Here is a 19,345-nt window from a genome sequence, read left to right as displayed (position 1 = left end):
AGGTTCTTCTTGCCTCTAATGCACAAAAACTTTTACATTAAACATTCATTTAAAAAAAAAAAAACTATATACAGTTTACTTTACTATTTATTTAAAATTGTAAAACATTATGATATTTAATATATTTTAAGAAAAGTGCAGAGTTTCAACACTGTTGTATTACTTTCCACCAGTTTAAATGTAAAAATAATGGTTACATTTTGACATCATATTTGATGAAGCAGCATTGTCTTTTTGGTTCTGACTTTAAGCTTTTCTCTATCTTCATCAGTATTTCAGAATTTTTTAACTAGTATTGGCCTTCTCAAGCTAAATATGAAAAAAAAGTTAAATTTTTTATTTTTATGAAATGCTTTGATTTGCAAGTGATGGTCAGTGCAACTTTTTTTCCCCAGGAGATTTTCACCCACAGATAGCACTGTTTCCTGAGAATGTGCCTCATAATAAAAACCTATTACGCTGCTATAAAACTTCCACAAATTGTAATGAGTTTCTGCAGAATGGCTGCCCTGATAAAGCCGGAAGCTGATAAAGAGGAACATTAGCCTAGAACTCAGTGCAGCAATTGTTCCTGTGGGGCGACTGTGTTAACAGCTGAAAATCACTTCCTTTAGGTAGCATTTGGGTTTTTTCTGCAAGAACCAAAAATAACCAGTGATTTCAAACTGACTTGGACTGGTTTCTTGTTGGCAGACAAACTTGTTTACTCCTTAACCAAATTACAGCCCAGAACGCCACAAGGCCACAAACGGTGTTTCCCTCTGAGCAGAGACTTAGTGACTCCCATATGTGGCATTTTTTTTGGGAAGGTTCATTTTGGGTCCTGTACCTCTATAACAGTGCAGTATCACAGACAGGTCAACTCTCAGAGAATGAGGATCTGTCTCTGGTCCTATAATCTACACTGAAATCTGCCCAGAGGCCTGTAAGCGAGAGCTATATAAAAGCATCATGTTTGTTGTTAGTGGTGTTTCATTAATCTTGTTGCAAATATGGCCTTCTGGTGAAGTTATTTAGGCACATTATGTTCATTTGTCTTTGATTTTCTCCACGTTTAAGATTGAGGACCTTTATTAGATTTTTATCCACTTTTTATATGCTGTTTGCATGGCTGAAACTATTCATTTAGCCTTAAAGGCATAGCTTTTTAAAGCAAGGTTAGACTGGGTCACTAATGCAAAGGCTCTGAGAGATTCAAGAGCAACATATGCTTGAAAATTGCCTGTTTTTTTTTATTTTTTATACTAAATTAATAAAACAGGTTACATTTGCAACTGGCGTCCTAAAGCCAGCAGGTTTATAATATGTCCTAGTATACGGTATATTTAATAACTTTCCATTTTGTACTATTTCTTTTTGTCACAATGCAAGATAAATCACACATTTTTATATTTTTAAGATGGCATCTCTTTTACCAAAGATCTTTTGAGACATGAAGCATGGATGTGTCTAAAATATCACGAGAAGTTGTTACAGAAAGACAGCTTTGTTAGCAGTCCCTCATGTCACCGGCCTCAGGGTTCTCAACTGATCTTCAGAGAATGAGGATGGAGTCACATGGCCGGCTGCCGGAGGCTAACGTTAGTATTAGCCCTATGTCTCTTAAGACTAGAAAAGTTAATATTGTGTCAACATTTATTGCCAGCAGAAGTTACACAATACAGAAGCATAGTTAAAGTCTCCAATGTACCCTTTCACATCTCATAGAGAGAACAGAAATCTTTTAGAAAGCCAATTCATACAAAGCAAGTATTTTTTAAAGCATAGTTGATAAAGCATATTAATGATTCATTTCAAAAGACTGCAGTCTGTCAGTACACCCTCAACTGCCTTTCCTTCACTGCTGGCAAAATTACTGGTTTAGCCTTGTGAGTTTTTGACACCAGAGCCCCATTAAGTGTTGATAATGGCAGCCCCAGCATTCCTACAGCTAGAGCCTCAAGGCTGACTGGAGAACTGGAGAACTACACACAACCTCCCATTGCAAATATATATGTGTGTTTCGTGGAAAGGATCTGTCAGGTCATGTGTTTTGCACCCTGCAAAAATGTTGCCTTATAAAAACATCTTGGGGCAGTTTAATTTGCATTTAAGCTCTCTTAAGGGAACATTTGCCTTATCTAGATTACAAATTATGTAGTTTGTGTGTATGTGGTTTGTGGTAAAGGCTCACATGTGAGTTTGTGTTACTTATTATCAGTTCTGTCTTTGGCAATCAACATTTGAAAATGTTAAACAGCTTTAACAAACAAGTTGGTTAGGTTGATATCCCTATTGATATTGCTCATTTGAACAAATGCTCAACTTTAACCGTTGTGCTGCGTATAATTTTTTATTTTATTTATTTATTTATTTTTGTGGGTGGGTGGGGGATTCTTAGAAACACAGATTCCTAGCATTTATTTGAAATGGAATTGTTTTTAACGTTATAAACGTTTTAACGTTTTTTTATTATTATTAATTTAATGCACCCTTGCTAAATAAAAGCAATTCATTTACATAAAATACATTTTTAAACATTTCTTAAATAAAAAATAGCATGATGATGGTGAGTTTTCCTTGGTAAATAGCCACTCATATTTTCCTAAAACCTTTCTAATACTCATAATGCACTATTCTTGCTTTCAATTAAACTCAAATTCTCTAGCATCAAATGAACAATCTTTTTCTGAAGGCCTTCATACTTTCATAATATCTCCACAATCAGAAGGGAAGGAAATTAAGGAGGGTTGTGAAAGTATGTGAGATCTTTCAGAAGCTGTGGGTCTTGGCCCGTGTGTTTGAATGTGGGGGACTCAATGATGCTTGGCTGCTGGGGTGTTGAACTGTTTATGTAATCCAGCCAGCCATCACCCCTCCCAGGCTTTTAGTCCCGCTTTCCCTGGTTTAAACCTTTCCTCCCCCTCCTTTAGCACAAGGAAGAACACTGAGGCCTTGTACTGGTCCAGGCTTGGGGTTCCGGGCCCGGTGCCGACCATGGAGGGACCACGTCAGTCTCCCCCGAGCCATTTCCTGCCCTAACCCTCCCATCTAATACCAAACAGACCTCATTCTGCTTGTGTTACTCGACAGGATTGAGCCAATGGGTGTGCCAGAACCCTCCATGCTCTTTGCACTTATCAAAAGCATCAGAAAACAGAGAAGGTCAGCATGGAGTATTAAACAGTCTCCATAGTTTCAGTCACGCTGTAGCAGCATTGAATCTTTCTCCACATAGTTGTCAACGGAAATGAGTTCGTTCCATTTTGCTATAAACAACATCTGCTTATGAATGGGTGGGCCATTTTCACACGGGGACCATGGTGGGAAAAACTTATATATGTTTTTGTTTGTTTCATCATTATATAAGAGGGTGGAGACTTTAGCTGCAGGGAAATGTGATCAGTCCTTAGGAATTAATTTGGTTAATTAGTAGGTAAGAAGTTCCTGGAATTCTCCGGCACATATCTGTGCATCAATACAGTTTTGTTTTTCCTATCATAATTCTTGTTTGTAAAGATTTTAGTGGCAAGATGACAGTCAAATGTCAGTCAAATCAAATCAAAATATATTCATAAAAGGTTTGTTCAAGTCGTTCTATGAGTCTGTAGATTTAGTAATTTTCAGAGCCCTGCTAAACACCCTCCAGGAATCCTTAGATTCATCTCAGCACATGGTATTTTTTATGCACCAGAATTGGGCAATTTTCTATCATACACACTTACTCCTGTTGCAGCATCTGCAATTATCTCAGTCAATTATCAGATTAGAGGTTGGCTGGAAAACTAGTAACTTCTCTACAGGAAACTGTCCTCAATTAAAGGAATGTAAAAGGAGACTGTATATAGTGGCAGAGTTCACAATGGTGGTCTTTTATATTATTATATCCAGGGACGGCCCATGGCATAGGCGACATAGTTGCCTAGGGTGCAAAATGACTCGTGGGGCATTGCACAAACGTTTTTTTTTTTGTTTTTTTGAAGTTCTTAAGACCTTTTGTGCAAAATAATTTCTGACAATTAACACAATTTAAGTACTGATCCATCATCAAACTGATTAAAATAATGTTATTATAAAATAAAAATGACATTAATGAAAAATCATAAGATTTAACGTGTCATGTTGGACTAATTTAAGCACTTTCTGTGTCATGACCTAATTATAATACATCATCATAATGCATTAATTATGCATTGTGCACGCAGTTAAAATAGTTTTGCCATTTATGTGCTCTTAAAGTATAATTTCTAAAAAATCTGTGGAAAAAAAAATTATCAAGGGCACAAGGCAGGAAGCGATGCAAAGAAGAGGAGCAGAAAATAAAATATCAATACAAATCACAAGTTAAGGACTGTGTATGATGTTTATGTTGTATTTGGAAATAGCCTTTTAAGAACATCTTAACTGGCAACACTGACACCGTGGAATGTCTTTGCTTGAGTTAACTCCTTATTTAATTTATTTATTTATTATTTATTTATTTATTTATTTTTTATATCAATTTAAGCTTCTGTAATGTTGTTTTAATATTAGTTACATTACTGATTGCTTTTAATTCACCAAAAAGTATCTAAATGTCTTTTGAAAAAGATCAAGACTAGGACTATAATCTAGCATTCGTAAAATGAAATAATTAAGTTTAAGTATGTTATTTTCCAATGTATACACAAAATTGAAATGAAAGGTATGGGTATGCTAATAAGACTTACTAGCTAGCTAGTTGGCTAACATCTACAAATAAATTATAAAATGTCACCTTTATTTTGTTGCCTTTCTTGTCTGTTAGACTATTTTAGACATTTTATATTGCTCATATTTTTCTTTGTTGTAATAAGTTCTTTTCACTGTAGGCATAGTTGTGGGAGTACCTCATGAAGTCTCTTCAATAAGATAATTTAAAAGATTCACTCATGAAATGAGCGAGGTGGTTCAACATCTCCTTTTATTTATTATCGCAATTTATTTATATACTTTAAATACTTATCAGTATTTATTTTATATTATATTATAGTAAGTTTTTTGAAAAATCTGAATTTTGTAAAGAATTTTTTCTATTGGGTAAAATTTTTTTACATTTATTTTGTTTAAAGAAAGTATACTTTTAATTACTTTTAAATTGATCAAAAGTGGCATTAAACACATTTATAATATAAAAACAATTCTGTTTTAAATAAATTCTGTTTCTAGTCATCAAAGAAACATGAAAAATAAATGTTTTTTTCCACAAAAATATTAAGCTGCAGATGAGATGATTTTAAGCACAAAATTGGCATATTGAAATCATTTCTGAAGGGTAATGTTACACTAAATACTGGAGACAAGACATTTAGCTTTGCCATTATAGGAATAAATCACACAGAAATTCTAAAATATATAAAAATAGAAAAGAGTTGTTTTCAATTGTAATAGCATTTCACAATATTTTAGCTTTCACTGTAGTTTTGATCCAATAAATGCTGCCAATTGTTGAGGGTATAAATGTCTTTCTAAAACACAAAGTCTTACCCCAATCTTTTGAACAGTAGTGCATAAGCTATTCATACACACAGATACATACATACGATATACAGTAGATCTACATAGATAGATATACAGATAGATCAAAAATCTTATTTTGCAAAAAAAAATAAATCTAAAATGACAGATAAATAAAAGTTATTTTAAAGAATCTTTACCACTTGTATAGATTTCCATTCCACATCTTAAGTGGGGTTAACTGAAGTATGACTTTCTTTTCATGCACATTCATCTGCTTACACACCTGGTGAGCTTTATCACCTCATTTCACCTCGGTTATGGTCCTAGCAGACAAGTACAATCTTGCCTTTGATATCCTCCTGTCTCCACCACCAATTACAGCAGATCTCTCACATGAACATATTTGTGCATCCTCAGAACACTTTCCTCAAGATCCTCAAGAGGTCTGCTTTTGACAAATATGCTGTTGATAAGTGCATATCGCCCCACTCGTTCGCTAAGTTTTGGATGTTCTTGTAATCCACTCCTTTGTGTATAAAGGGAGCTCTGGGTTTATGTAGGACGGGTCCAACCTAGACAGCCTTTGCCTCCCATTGGTCTGTCTCCAGTTTTGCTCCCCCATGCTCTCTACTGGCTTTGAAGAGCCGCTGCACTGGAGTGTAAATCAGCCCATGGGACAGGTGGATATCTGCCAGCTGTGTGGAGATCCAGGCAGGATGTCATAGCGGACTGAGAGCTCTGGTAAAGACCACTGGTTCTTCTCTAAAAGTGGGAGGAGAGGTGAAAATGATTACATCAACAGATATGATGCATATGTGTCTGGCAGATAACAATATCATCTAGATTTATGAAGTTTTCTGAAGAAAATGGGAGTGGAGCTTATAGACAGTGTTGTAAATGAGTCTGACAAAACCAGACTCAGTCTCATGTATGATTTCAAGACCATGTTTTCTATAACCAGGCGAGACCAGGTCTTTTGAGTCAAGGCTGTGTCCAAACACTCCTGAAAATATGGTCATTGATGTTTTTGTTTTTGAAAGATGTCTCTAGTCACCGAAGCTGCATTTGAACCAAAATAGCAAAAACTGTAATAATGATAAATATTTTATTTTTACAAATCGTTTTATTATATTCAAAAATTATATTTATTCCTGTGATGGTAAATCTAGGATTTTTGGCAGCTATTTCTTTAGTTATTGTCTATATGACAGATATCATATATGCTGATTTTTTAAACTGTATTTTTTTTCAGGATTCTTTGATGAATAGAAACTATAAAACAAAAAACAAAACAGGATTTATTTGAAATTGAAGTCTTTTGTAACATGTCTCAAATGTCTTTACTTACCAGCTTATGGCTTTTACTCATCCCAGATTGAGTGTTATGTGTATACTACATAAAAACTAGCCATATAGTAAAACAAAGTAACACGCTAAGTTTAGATTTTGTTGTGTTATTAAGTGTTATGTTAATTGACAGGCATAGAACCAAATAAGTGTTGGAAAGTATCTTAAATAAAATAAAATAAAAAACTAAAAATAAAAGTGAGTCTGTCTATTTCAGTGTAGTTAACATCTTTTTGATAGCTGCTTGAAGTGTAGCTAACCACTCTTTTCAAACAGTAAATTCAGTGCAGTTCTGTACTGTGAACTGCTTTCAATTATGGTTAGCATGTAGCTTGGCAAGCTACAGTTTCAGAGCTGCCTCCCCGAACTGAGGCAAACACTCCCTGTTCAGTCAGTGATTCTCTCAAAGGCTCTTTCATTCTTCTGTTCTTCCATGTTTTATTCAGTGTGGAAAATCTTAGTTAATTGGTCTGGAGTTGGCTTTTCATGGCTGTTTCCTTAACAACAAGGGGAAGACCTCTTTCTCCCTCCCTTTTTTTCTGTCCCAAACCCTGCCCATTTAAGGCTGTACCACTTTTTTCCCTTTTCCTCCCTCTAGCTCTCTCATTCTCTTTCCATGTCTTTCTCCCTTCTGTGTGTGAGGACTCTATGACAACTTTTCCTGCTGCTTGTAGCGAACGACTGAAAGGGAGTGAACACGCGGCTGCTTGTAATACAAACTCAAGCCGAGTCGAATACGCAGCTGAGCAGTCATTGGACAGGACTGTGAAGACTCTTCTCAGTTTGGCCTGCAACGTATTGATGCCATCAGTTCTGGACTAAACTTTCCAAGAAGTCTGAAGAAGTGTGTGATGCTGTAGGAGAACAAATTTGAGATTTCTATGAGGTAAGTTTCTGATCTTTCAGCATGCCATATTTAGTGAAAGCTATTACTTAATATAACTTTAGTAAACCTGTTGCACTTTAAAATTGATAAGATATGTAAGGAATAGTTCTGTGATGTTCTGCACTGCATTTGTATTTTGCATTTCAGTAAAGATATATAAACATCCTTAAAACAAGATGTATTTTTTGAGAGTCTCGAATAGTCTCGAAGTTTATTTTTATATTATCAATGTTCTTGTTTTGAGCATAAATCTCAATTTTTAAGAAAAAAAAGAAAAAAATATATACAAAGAAGATTACATCTTATATATATATATGTGTGTGTGTGTGTGTGTATTTTTACATGAATGTGATGCTAAGTGTTGTAAATATAGAGCTCTGGCACATGCCACATCTCTGAATTTGTCATCTCTGCATTGACTCATATGCTCATGAATCATGTTCTGTAAGGTTATGAATCCACCAATCAGAGATCTGTGCAGATGGAAGTTATTTTAGATCATTTTGCACTGCATGAAGCATGTGTGTGTGCATAAATGTTTTCCTATATAAGAGTCTGATCCAAGTTCTGGACAGAAGAATCCCTAATGTTATTGAGTTGTGTTAGGGCCAGAGCTGCAGCTGTAAATTGGTTTATGTTTTATATTTATTAAAATAAACACCCAGGCTGATAGTGTGATTATCTGCGGGAAGGTCAATAATAATGTATAACATGACCAGGCAGCAGAGGTGAGGGCTTCATGCATGGCTGATGTGTTTTGTCAACTAAAAAGGGTTTCCTGTGCAACAGCCAAGTGAGTATTTAAAAGCCCCTGTGTTTGCCTGCCACACCTTTTTAGTTATTAAAAATAAACCATTTCAATTTACCTTTGACATGAAAATCTATTCAATGTCTCGTGCCTTTGAGCAGCTGATTGTTAAAGTCTTTGTTCATTTTGGCATGCAGTGTTAGTTTTGATTTAAATCCCGATGGAGAGATGTGCAAAACTCGCAGCTGCTTTTTGTTTAGAGATGGCTGACTTGTGTTCAGATCTGTTCAACCCTGCTCTGAGCATCTGCTTTCTTCCACAAACACTCTCTACTGTTGATCTGTGAGTCACCTTATCTTCTTTAGTGCTGGTAGATAATACAGTCTGTCGAGGTCAGAGGTCAGTCTCTAATCTAAATGCATTTGTAAATCTTGCTGTATCCACATTTTTGTGATGAAAAATGACAGCAACCCACATACTCACAAAATATAGTGATGACTTAGTAATCATCCCATGAGTTTTGTTATTATGTTAATATTATATACAAATTATATTGCACTGCAAATCTTCTTAAGTTTTGTGCAATGAGCAGCTCGAAAGTAATACAATAGATTTGTGTGAGACCAAAATGTATCACTTACCACATTTATTATTATTATATTCACTTATGATATTCCCTTCCACTCTTAAATTAAATATGGCACCATTAGATGTGTTGAGATTTGTTGTCAATGACATTTGGTCACAAGTATCAGTGGCATCAAGTGACATTTGAATTTGTCTCGGAGGTTCTGTTAATGACCACTTTTTGATATATATGTTTAATTCTGCACACTCTTATTGGCTCTCAAACTCTCAAATGACTGCTTTGAAGAAGGGAAGGGCTTAGCTATGCCTTATCTAAGTTTGTTTGATTCAGAAGAATATTTACACTAACACTCCTTTTGCTCTGAAGATTTAAAAGGTTTAATGACTTTGTCAGTCTGTACTTTTAAACACCTCCACCACATTCTTTTTCTCCCCATCTCTGTTTTTATGAGCTTGTGGATTTTGATTGAGAGAATAAATCCCTAAATCCAACAATACAGCAAACCCTAGATAATATAGCACAAAATCTCATCTGAGTGGTATGCGTTTGCTCAGTTAATGCCATTGGCTTGATTTACAAATGCATTGAGAGTGTCAGTCTTGTTTAGAGCAATATTAAAGTTAAAGGGAATTAGTAAATCCCTAGGAATGAGATTGAACACGGGTGTGTTTAAGTTTAACATTATTCATTCTTTGTATGCTGTTCTTTTCTCTGTTCTTTTGTACATATAAAGCAAGTACATAAATGGCTGCTGAAAATTCGGCTTTTCAATAAATTACCATTTACAAACAATACAAACAATATTAGAACAAATAAGAAAGGTATCAGAATCTTGATCAGTGATTGGTTACTCCTAAAATCCTTAGCCAATCACAGCTTTCTTTGATCTATTTGCTCTTACAAACCTGATTATTTTTGCTATATTTATGCTTTAATAAAGCTCTGTGGCCAGCATGGGGTTAACAATGCCCACCCATCCATGGGAAAGATGGACCACATGTTTTGTGTTGTACAGTAATCAGAGGGTCTACATAATGGATCCAACATGTTTCTTGGGATCTGCAAAGACCTCCAGGCTCAGATCGATCTGCAGATGAGATCATTGTGCTATTTGTGGAGCTTTAGAGCTGGGATCACCTGAGGGTTAGTTGTCCCATCACCCACAAACATTCTGTGCTTTTTAGGAACTCAAACAAGCAGGAACAAGACTGCAGATGCACGTGATTAATTAAATCCAAATAACTTTCAATCTCATTTTCATAATTGGTCTCCTTAGGGTTTTAAATCTAAAACAAGTATTAATTGCTTTTATTTTGGGGGTTTAGTTATGGGAAAGGACTGTGTTGCATTCTCATCCATTCCCACATTCCCAGAGTGTTTTGGCCCTGTTGACCCTAGAAGTGGATTGGAGCCAAAGATCAGGGTACATGAAACACACATTATTAAAAGAAGTGTTTTTCTACTCTGCATTTGCATTGAAAACTATTGAGGATCTTTGGCTCCACTGAGACAGACATCTGGTCCACATTAACACCCAGGAGCACAGCCTTCAGCCACACAACCCCCACTGGCACTTCAGGCTGGCAAATACATCCTCTGTTATATTAAAACCTGTGACACACCAAGACAATCGACCGTTACCCATCGTTGGGCCAACGTCGTGGCCATTGGCGAGATTGAAAGCTCTGATTGGATGTTCAGTTTAGCAAACAAGTCAGTGCCCGAGAATTAAAGCAAAAGTGATGAAAACAAGCATGTGAACGAAGGCGGTACAGACAGAATGCTGTTTAAAAGGGTCATATGATGCGATTAAAATTTTTACTTTCTCTTTGGAGTCTTACAAGCTCTTGGTGCATTAAGAAGATCTGTAAAGTTGCAAAGACTAAAGTCTCAAATCCAAAGAGATATTCTTTATCAAAGTTTAGACTTTGCCACCCCCCCCCCCCCAAATGGCTTGTTTAAAAACACCACCGCATTTAATTTTTAGTAGCATTATTGAAGTTTTGAATTGCATCCCAATTCATATACTGACACTATGCACTGAATGTATGTACAGGATTTTGTTGATGATGGGGAAGAACTTTGAAGTATGTATACAGTTTGTCTGTGTTGTAATGCACTGCCATGACATAAAATTGCTAAATAAATATTAGCATTAAGCTGACTTTATTATTAAACATTAGTTTACTTAATCTTCATTATTACTTAACTTTTCAGTTCATTAATATTTATAAATTAATACAATTAATAAAAAGAAAACTTCACAAACTTTTTTATGCAGCTGGACATGTGATCTCAGAACACATCTGTCCACATGAGGGGGACCCACTAAAATAATACAATTCATTTAATAGTTTTTTTAAATTAGTTATAACAGTATATGGCTGGTCATGTGATCTCAACTTGTGATATCCCATGAGGTGACCTGCTTCATAATATATATATATATATATATATATATATATATAAAGGAGGTTGTGTGGTGTTCATTTAGTATCGTCTTTCTTGGCTGCCATACGTCTTTAGGGTCAACTTCACGTTTGGTGCAAGGGTCAAGAATCTGATGGCAACCACATGTCTGACTTGGATCCAAATGAAATATCCCCCTCAGTAAGAGCTACTGGCAGGAAACACACTCCAAATGAGTTACACGGCTTAATCTGCTAGGTTCTCTGTCAAGAGAAACAAAAAAGAAAGGCGCCCTACACTGTTTTGGAAATGTCACGGTGAGGTCCAAGCCTGTAAAGGAGCTCAAGATAATTCACATAGCAAATGCTTTTACCATGCAACCCTCCTGAGCAGTTTTACAGGCAACACAGCCAGAAGAAATGTGCCCAAGTTCACTACAGTAGTTGGACAGTAGTTTTGGAAGTTACATTAAGCTTCCAACTTTGATTTGTTGAGACAATTCTGGACATGGTTGGTGTTCAGGTAAGTCTGCCTGATGGGAGAAAATGAGACCCAAGGGGCTTGGTGTTGGCTGAGAGATTCCACAGTCAGCACTTTTACAACGCTCTTGGATGGTTGTTTATGGAAAAACTCAAGATTATGAGGATGTTAGGACTGTAGCATTCTGCCAAACGCAAAAATTATGATAAGGGTTTCATAAAAGTTTCAAATGTGCTTTCAGGGACACATTTTACCCCCTTCACTCCTTTTTCCAACATAGCTGTTTAAGGGATAAGAGGAAAACATTTTCTTTCTGCATTTTTGAAGTGAACTTTTCATCTTAAAAGGACATTTTAAGAGAACAGACACTAGTCTAGTCATGATAAAGTTGTTTTGTACTGAGGCTGACAGAATAAAATAGTCATTAAGAGTCGTTTGTATATTGAGATTACCTCCTCCAGTCTGTCCACAGTTTGGGAATAGTTTAGTGAGACAAAGAAACCCGATTATATTTAGATTTAAAGTTCTGTATCAGTCACCGAGCCCTTTGCCAAGAAGACCACAAGTGGTTCAACCACTGTGCCAGGAAATTCCAGTGGCTCAAAGAACATTTCTAGTATCAAAAATATCCATTTGCTTGTTTTGGCTGGTGGTGTGTCATATGAACGAGACGACTGCGCTGGCTGCTCGGGTTATGTTTTTCTTTTGATATTGGTGAATTCAATTATAGCCTATAAAGTCGTGGAGTAAAGTCCGTTCATGCTTTGTGATGATACTTTTTTTAGTGCTTTACAATGAGGGAGTCGTTTGGTCAGGTTGTTTTTGATTGATGCGTCCCTCGATGGTCAAGACTGAAGCTTTAACAAATAGCAGAAAAAGGAATCTTTGGCTTGTCACTTTGTCCCCCAACAAATCATCCACTTACACTCTTTATTTGGACAGACAACTTAATGAGAAAAACAGAGAGACATATCAGGGGGTGCTGTTTAGGTATTTGCACTAGGTCTAAATTTTTCCTGTCAGATGGAGACTGATCTAGGGGAAGGAAATGCTATTGTGGTCTTCTTATTGTGGAAAAGACAAGAATTATCAGCAGATATGACAGTCTCTGGACTTCCTCTGCCTTTAAGTAAACAATTTAGAATGAGTATTTCTGGACTTTTCCCAGGCTTTGTGATATAGGCAGTGTTTGCTTTGGCATTCGTTTATCTTTTCTTTATTAAATCAATTGTTAAGTGGAGTGCAATTAATGGATGGTTGCTTTATCTGGAATTCCAGAGCATTTTTTCCTCTCTCAAAATTATATATGGAGGATCTGTGTGTACAGCAAGTTTCAACCTAAGCAATTGACGATATTTAATTTTACAAAGCAGAGTAAAGTCTATTCAGTGTTGTGTTTCTTGGTGTCAGTCAATTAGCCAAAGCAGCATATTATACTTTCATGTTGTAAAACTGTTTTGAATTTGTAGTGGACAAAAAACATGGCGTTAAATATGGTGTCTAGACTGACAAATGTCATAAAAAATGTAATAGCTGCTGAAAAGTCAGCTTTTCCAACACAGCAATAAATTACAGTACACTTTAAAATATATTAAAATAGAAAACAGTAATTTTAAATGTGAATAATATTTCACTTTTGAATGGTGGTGTAATTTACATTAATACATGCATTACTATAAAATAAATAAATCAAAACAATCAAAGTTAAAATATTATATAGTAAGACTTTAGGAACCTGACCACATGGTGTTGCACCAACAAGAGATATTGTTAAGAGTCAGATCAGGTAGAAAGAGCCCCTAACTGCACATTTAAACATTTAAACATTTAAACTTTGACCATGTGCCTATAGTTAGCTCAAACTAATAAATTATGTTCTCCAAGCCTTATTAATGTCCCCAGATGTCAGAACATACATTGGCATTTTCCCCTTTGCTTTGTCAAGTTTAAATGCAACATCTGCTTTGGAGCAGAACATGAGGTCAGAAAAAGAAAACCGCTGATGTTGGAGTGACAGGATCGCACAAGGGCAGAATGCCTGCAAATAATTTCCTCCTAAGGGGAAAAACAAAACATAAACAAAACAACACGTCAGGTTAATAGGTGTTTAGATTGACTTCTCTCCAGCTGCCATTAGACTCCACTTAGACTTGACTGTGCTGTGAGTGAAAGGTTAAACAGAGCTAGTAAGATGAAATTTTTTTCTGGAGATTATTTCTTTACTAAGTTAATATTTCTACTAACTTCTAAAATTTCTATTTCTGTTTTATTTTTATATTTTTGGGTAACTATTTGTATTAGTGCATCTGTGTTATGGACTTTTTGTATCAGCCACTGCAGTAATTTAGACAGGAACCCAACAAGAACATGCATTTTGACCCAGCTTCCAAGTGAAATATGTTCATACTGACTCTCTTCTGGGTCATTCCTGGGTTTGCCATGTGGGACAAAATTGGCTGTGGTTTCTATACATGTTATGAGCTTACAAGAGTCAGCTAGATCCAGATTGGCACTGCAAAGCAAAGGGGCTTTACTAAACCAACTATGAAAGAAACTTCTGCAATTTTTTCACACCATCTGCCTTTGAAATATTTCAGAGCTCGGGCCAAATGTCTGGAAGCATAGCTTTATAACTGGCACAAACTAAATAATTTAGTACTGTGTGACATATGAAGAAAGCTGACAAAAATGAACACAGAGGTTCATATTGAAATATTTATTCATAATGCTTCTGTTCAGCCAGTTCACGCTGTGATTTATTTTTCTAATTCACACTCCTGCTAAGTTCGAGAATGACTCCTTCATCATGTAGTTGATTCCTATCTGGGATATGATTTATTTCATTTTCATAGAAATATGAATCTGTTTTAGGCTGTTAGATCTCAAGCTGACTTCCTGTGTGCACAGTGCAATCTGGCGCCTTACATTTGTTTGCACTGCAGATGCCTCAGGGATTTTAGATGTGATGTGGTCTGACAAGGGTGTGCATCTCTCTCTCTCTCTGTGTGTGTGTGTGTGTGTGTGTGTGTGTGTGTGTGTGTGTGTGTGTTTGCTTTTGTCATTGTGTAGACGAAGACTGAGGACTATTCTGAGGACACAAGGCCATAACCAGAGTGAGAAACTTAATCCATCACAACAAACCATGAAGAGGATCTGATTGCTTTATATGGTAAATCTCAATGCATTTATTTATATGCTACTTCTGTTTTGTTTTTTGGGGGGAAGGTATGATTTTTAAATCCTAGAAAACAACTGTTTATAATTTCATAATGATCTCTCTTTTTTATTGATGTTTTAGAACTGACTTTTTCTTTTATTGAATATTAAAGGAGGCACTTCAAAGATATTAGGATTTTCATAAAAAAAACATTTAAACCCAAAGCTATTATATGATGGCAGAAGACTTGGAATATATCAAATGAGTCATATTAACCATTTTTATGGTGTGTGAAGGCCTCTGGTTTCTATATTTTTTCATTGTACATAGTGTTAACATTCAAAATAACTTATTTTGCATTCCAATTAAGAAAGTCATACAAGTCTGTTTTTAAGTCAACTGTGCCTTTAAAAGGTCGTTTTTGTAAGTCCAAATTGTAAATGCTGTGATAATGTGTAATTATGTAGTCATTTAAGCCCATTTAAATCACTGAGTTTGGATACTTAAACATTATGTGTACAGCAATGATGTCACAGACAGAAAACAATAGTGAGCGAGCAAAGCCAAAGTCAGCAGGAAGTTCTGACTGTAGTAGATGGGATAAAAACGAGGAGTGGGGGACACAGGAAGTGTGCTAAGATCCGGCAGGCGCACGTGACCCCAGTTCTCCACGATTTCTGTGGCGCCTGCAACACGTTGTGGCTTGAGATGAGAACCAGGCACAGAACTATCAAACTGTCATAGGGAGAATATGTTTGTTTGGGATTATAAATATAACCTCAAACTCGTGCCCTCATACTGTATGCGAAGGTGTGGCTGTATTTGTTGGTCCTTGGAAATATGAATCTTCCTTGGGAGTTCACAGTTAGAAGGGAAAAGAGTCAGAGAGGAAATACAACATGGACGCAAACAAAGCAGGAAAGGAAAAGGCTGGAGATGTATTTCAATGGATGTCATTAGTGAAGAGTATTTTATCATGTCCTTTATTCAGTTACAAAAGAATCTGACTACTGGCTACACACCATTAGGTGGAGATTTGTGAGGGAAACGGGCCCCACTAGCTCTTGACAATACTGACCTTTCAACCTCACAACAGGAGCTCGCAGGGATGGGTTGTAGACTTCAGGATGTTTTTACTGAATAGTTACACTATATATAGTGTGTCTATGCTGTGCTTCACAGTGAACATTTGGGAAGAAAAGCTTTGTGATTGGTTAAAATGCTCAGTTTGACTAGTCTGTTTTTTTTTCCTTTTAGAACACAAAAGCCTTCATCCTAGTTTTTGTTTGGCCTGAAATTATTGCATTCATTTATTTATTCATTCATTTATTTTCTGTGGTTTAAAAAAAATATATATTAATATTTTAAAATGTAGAATTTAGAGTTTATTCTTTTTTAAAAACTTTACAGCTTTATTTACACTTTATTTACAGCTAATTTCACCTCTAAAAATGTTGGCTTTAAAAACATAACTGTTTTGATAAAAAAATAAAAAACCCTGAAAGAATCTATAAAAAGCGTGACCTTTGTCCTTGTTTTGTTTAACCTGAATTTTTTTTTCTTAAATTCTGAATGTATTCTTTCTTTGAAAATCTTACTCATTATTTTAAATATAATATAAATATGCACAGCTAATTTCACCTTTAAAACTTTACAATAAAAAATTTGCTGATTTAATTTTTTACACTTTTTTAATTTCTAATTTTGAATTTTAAATGTATTCTTTATTTGAAAACTTACTGTTATTTTATAATCTTAACATACAGCTATTTTTTTTTATTTAAAATTAGAACTGTATGGATCTATAAAACAATATGAGTCTATAACAAAAATTGTAAAAACTAATTTTTTTGTGATGTCCTAGCTTCATACAGCAAAATAAATTAAGATAAACAACACTGATTTCAAAAATATAAATTTTTGCAGTGTTTTTAGGACAGTCAAAAATCACCCAGAATACATTAGCAATGCCCTAAAAACAACTTAGCATTCAAACTTAAGCATGTGCTGAAAACAAGCACCAATCACCTTTAACAAAAGTATTTAAAAAATTTTTATCCTGTAGGTTAGAAAACACAGTACAAAGCCAGGATGAATGTGAAAAGGAAGGAAATGGATTTCTTGAGCAACACTATTGCTGCTTATGCTCACATTAAAGGTCAGTGCTTTTTTCCACGTTTAACATGCAACTCAGGTTAAAAGAACATAACACTCATATGAATATGTTCCAGTGACTAAACTACTCTTGTTTCCCTATCTATCCAGCCAATCCAGAGAGTTTTGGCCTTTACTTTGTCATCGGCGTTTGTTTTGGCCTGGTGCTCACTCTCTGCCTCCTGGTCATTCGGATTTCCTGCAAGCCTCGGACCACTACAGCACCCCCCATGCCAGAGAAAAAACAGCTGAAAGACTTTAGTGAGGAGGAGGAGGAAGACGAGGACAGCGATGATGAGGAAGAGGAAGATGCAGGAGGCCTGGACTCCTCCATCCGGCACAGCACCACAGAGATCCCAATGAGCAACCATCTCATCACGCCGGATGGGACACTGAGCAGGAACGTGTTCACCTCAGCTGAGGAGCTGGAGCGGGCACAGCGATTGGAGGAAAGGGAGAGGATCATCAGGGAAATCTGGAGAAATGGACAGCCGGACATCCTGGGAACAGGGACAGGCACTATTGGAAGAGTGCACTACTACTAACACTCCTGGACATTTCACTGGCTGAGTGCAGTTCTTTGAAAGGCTGTTGATAGACACCATTCACAATTTTTTATGTATTGATGTTATTGTAATCTTACAGACCACGGGTACAACTGTTCTGTATGCAACATTTGTACCGGGCAAGTTGCTATCAGTCCCTAAGTCATGGTGCTTATTGAAAATCATTCTAAAGCACAATCTTAGACTTTGACGTTTAAAAAGTATTTGTATATTGTAGGTGATTATTAGAAGCTCACTGAAAGCAAATGCACTTTTGCACCATGCTATTTGTGTGTAGATTTTTTTACCAATATTTTTTTGTACTTTTTTAAAGTCCTCTATCGTGTCAAATCATGCGGTAACTCTTAGATTATAAAGCAACATGGCAATTTACACTGCTGTTCAAAAGCATGGGATTCGTTTTTTTTAAAGGAGTCCTATTATGCTCTTTTACAAAGTCTTGATTTTGTTTTTGGGGTGTACTAGAACAGGGTCTCATACTAGGTTGTTCCAAAACACATTATTTTTCACATATTTTACATTATTACAACACCTCTCTTCCCAGTCTGGCATGAATGGCTCGAATAGTTCCTGTATCAAATGGGCCCGCCTTCTGAAATACGAAATATGCTGTGATTGGTTAGCTGGGCCAGTGTGTGTTGTGATTGGCTCCACTCTGCACCTGATTGGGAAATGTCATGCCCCTTACCAAAGCCACCTGCAAGCTTGAGTGTTGTATAAATATTGCATCAGAATCAAATCAGTTGGAGCGCGATTTAAACCCGGATGATTGTAAGCACTGTAAATTCGTCTGCCTGGGAAAAGATAGCGTGTATCCAACATAGTGATAATAACACTCTCTGCCTTCACTAGTGCAGTTCAACCAGGGCTCATCCCATTCGTCGATATTTGTGATTTCACAAATTCTGGAAAACATGCGTTGTAGTCCAAACGAGTTGTTCGTAAATTATTTCTGTTAAATAAAATATTTCCCTTTGAAGTGGACTTTGAGCATTGTGACTTTGCACATCTTTTTTATGCTCAAACAGACTAACTAAAGTTGAAAAAAAGTTTAAAAAAAAAAAAATGTAAAGAAATTAATACTTTTATTCACTAAGTATGTGTTAAATTGATAGAAAGTGACAGGAAAGGCATATTAGAAAATATATCCATTTTGAATATGCTGCTCTTTTAAACTTTTTATCAGAGAATCCTAAAAAAGTATCACAAGTATCCCATAAAATATATAAATAAATATTAAGCAGCATATCTGTTTACAACATTGATAATGAATCAGCATATTGATAATAAATCTGCATGATTTCTGAAGGATCATGTGACAATAAAGACTGGAGTAACAGATGATAAAAATTCAGCTTTGCTTCACAGAAATAAATTATATTTTAAAGTATAATAAAATAGAAATCTGCTGCTTTAAATTGTAATAATATTTCACAATATTACATTTTTTCTCAGTTTTTTTATCAAATAAATGCAGCCTTTCTGAGCAAATGATACTTCTTTAAAAATCTTGCTGATCCCTAATCTTTCAACAGAAGCGAACAGTACAGAA

General features: G+C 35.7%; 1 protein-coding gene across 2 annotated transcripts; it reads left to right on the top strand.

The window, feature by feature from the left end:
* The first annotated feature begins 7,408 nt into the window (after window positions 1-7,408).
* Window positions 7,409-18,124, top strand: LOC132158690 (protein eva-1 homolog B-like). Of its 2 annotated transcripts, none has more exons than XM_059568221.1 (3): window positions 7,409-7,690; window positions 17,139-17,231; window positions 17,339-18,124. In XM_059568221.1, the coding sequence occupies exons 2-3, from the start codon at window positions 17,165-17,167 to the stop codon at window positions 17,770-17,772; spliced, it is 501 nt and encodes a 166-aa protein (XP_059424204.1). In that variant the 5' UTR covers window positions 7,409-7,690; window positions 17,139-17,164; the 3' UTR covers window positions 17,773-18,124. The 2 variants fall into 2 exon arrangements, with proteins under 2 accessions (XP_059424204.1, XP_059424203.1); XM_059568220.1 differs by lacking the exon at window positions 7,409-7,690 and adding an exon at window positions 14,382-15,085.
* The last annotated feature ends 1,221 nt before the right edge of the window (window positions 18,125-19,345 follow it).

The sequence above is a fragment of the Carassius carassius genome, chromosome 15, assembly GCF_963082965.1.
Source record: "Carassius carassius chromosome 15, fCarCar2.1, whole genome shotgun sequence".
In the NCBI taxonomy this organism is placed as follows: domain Eukaryota; kingdom Metazoa; phylum Chordata; class Actinopteri; order Cypriniformes; family Cyprinidae; genus Carassius; species Carassius carassius.
The sequence above is the reverse complement of the archived record's forward strand: the minus strand, read 5'-3'. Positions and strand labels throughout refer to the sequence as shown.

What these genes read in the sequence shown, in the direction of transcription:
- LOC132158690 (XM_059568221.1), top strand. Translation starts at nt 17,165, where the DNA reads ATGAATGTGAAAAGGAAGGAAATGGATTTCTTGAGCAACACTATTGCT. An exon ending in TGCTTATGCTCACATTAAAG is followed by an intron (nt 17,232 to 17,338) that starts GTCAGTGCTTTT and finishes CTATCTATCCAG; the next exon opens with CCAATCCAGAGAGTTTTGGC.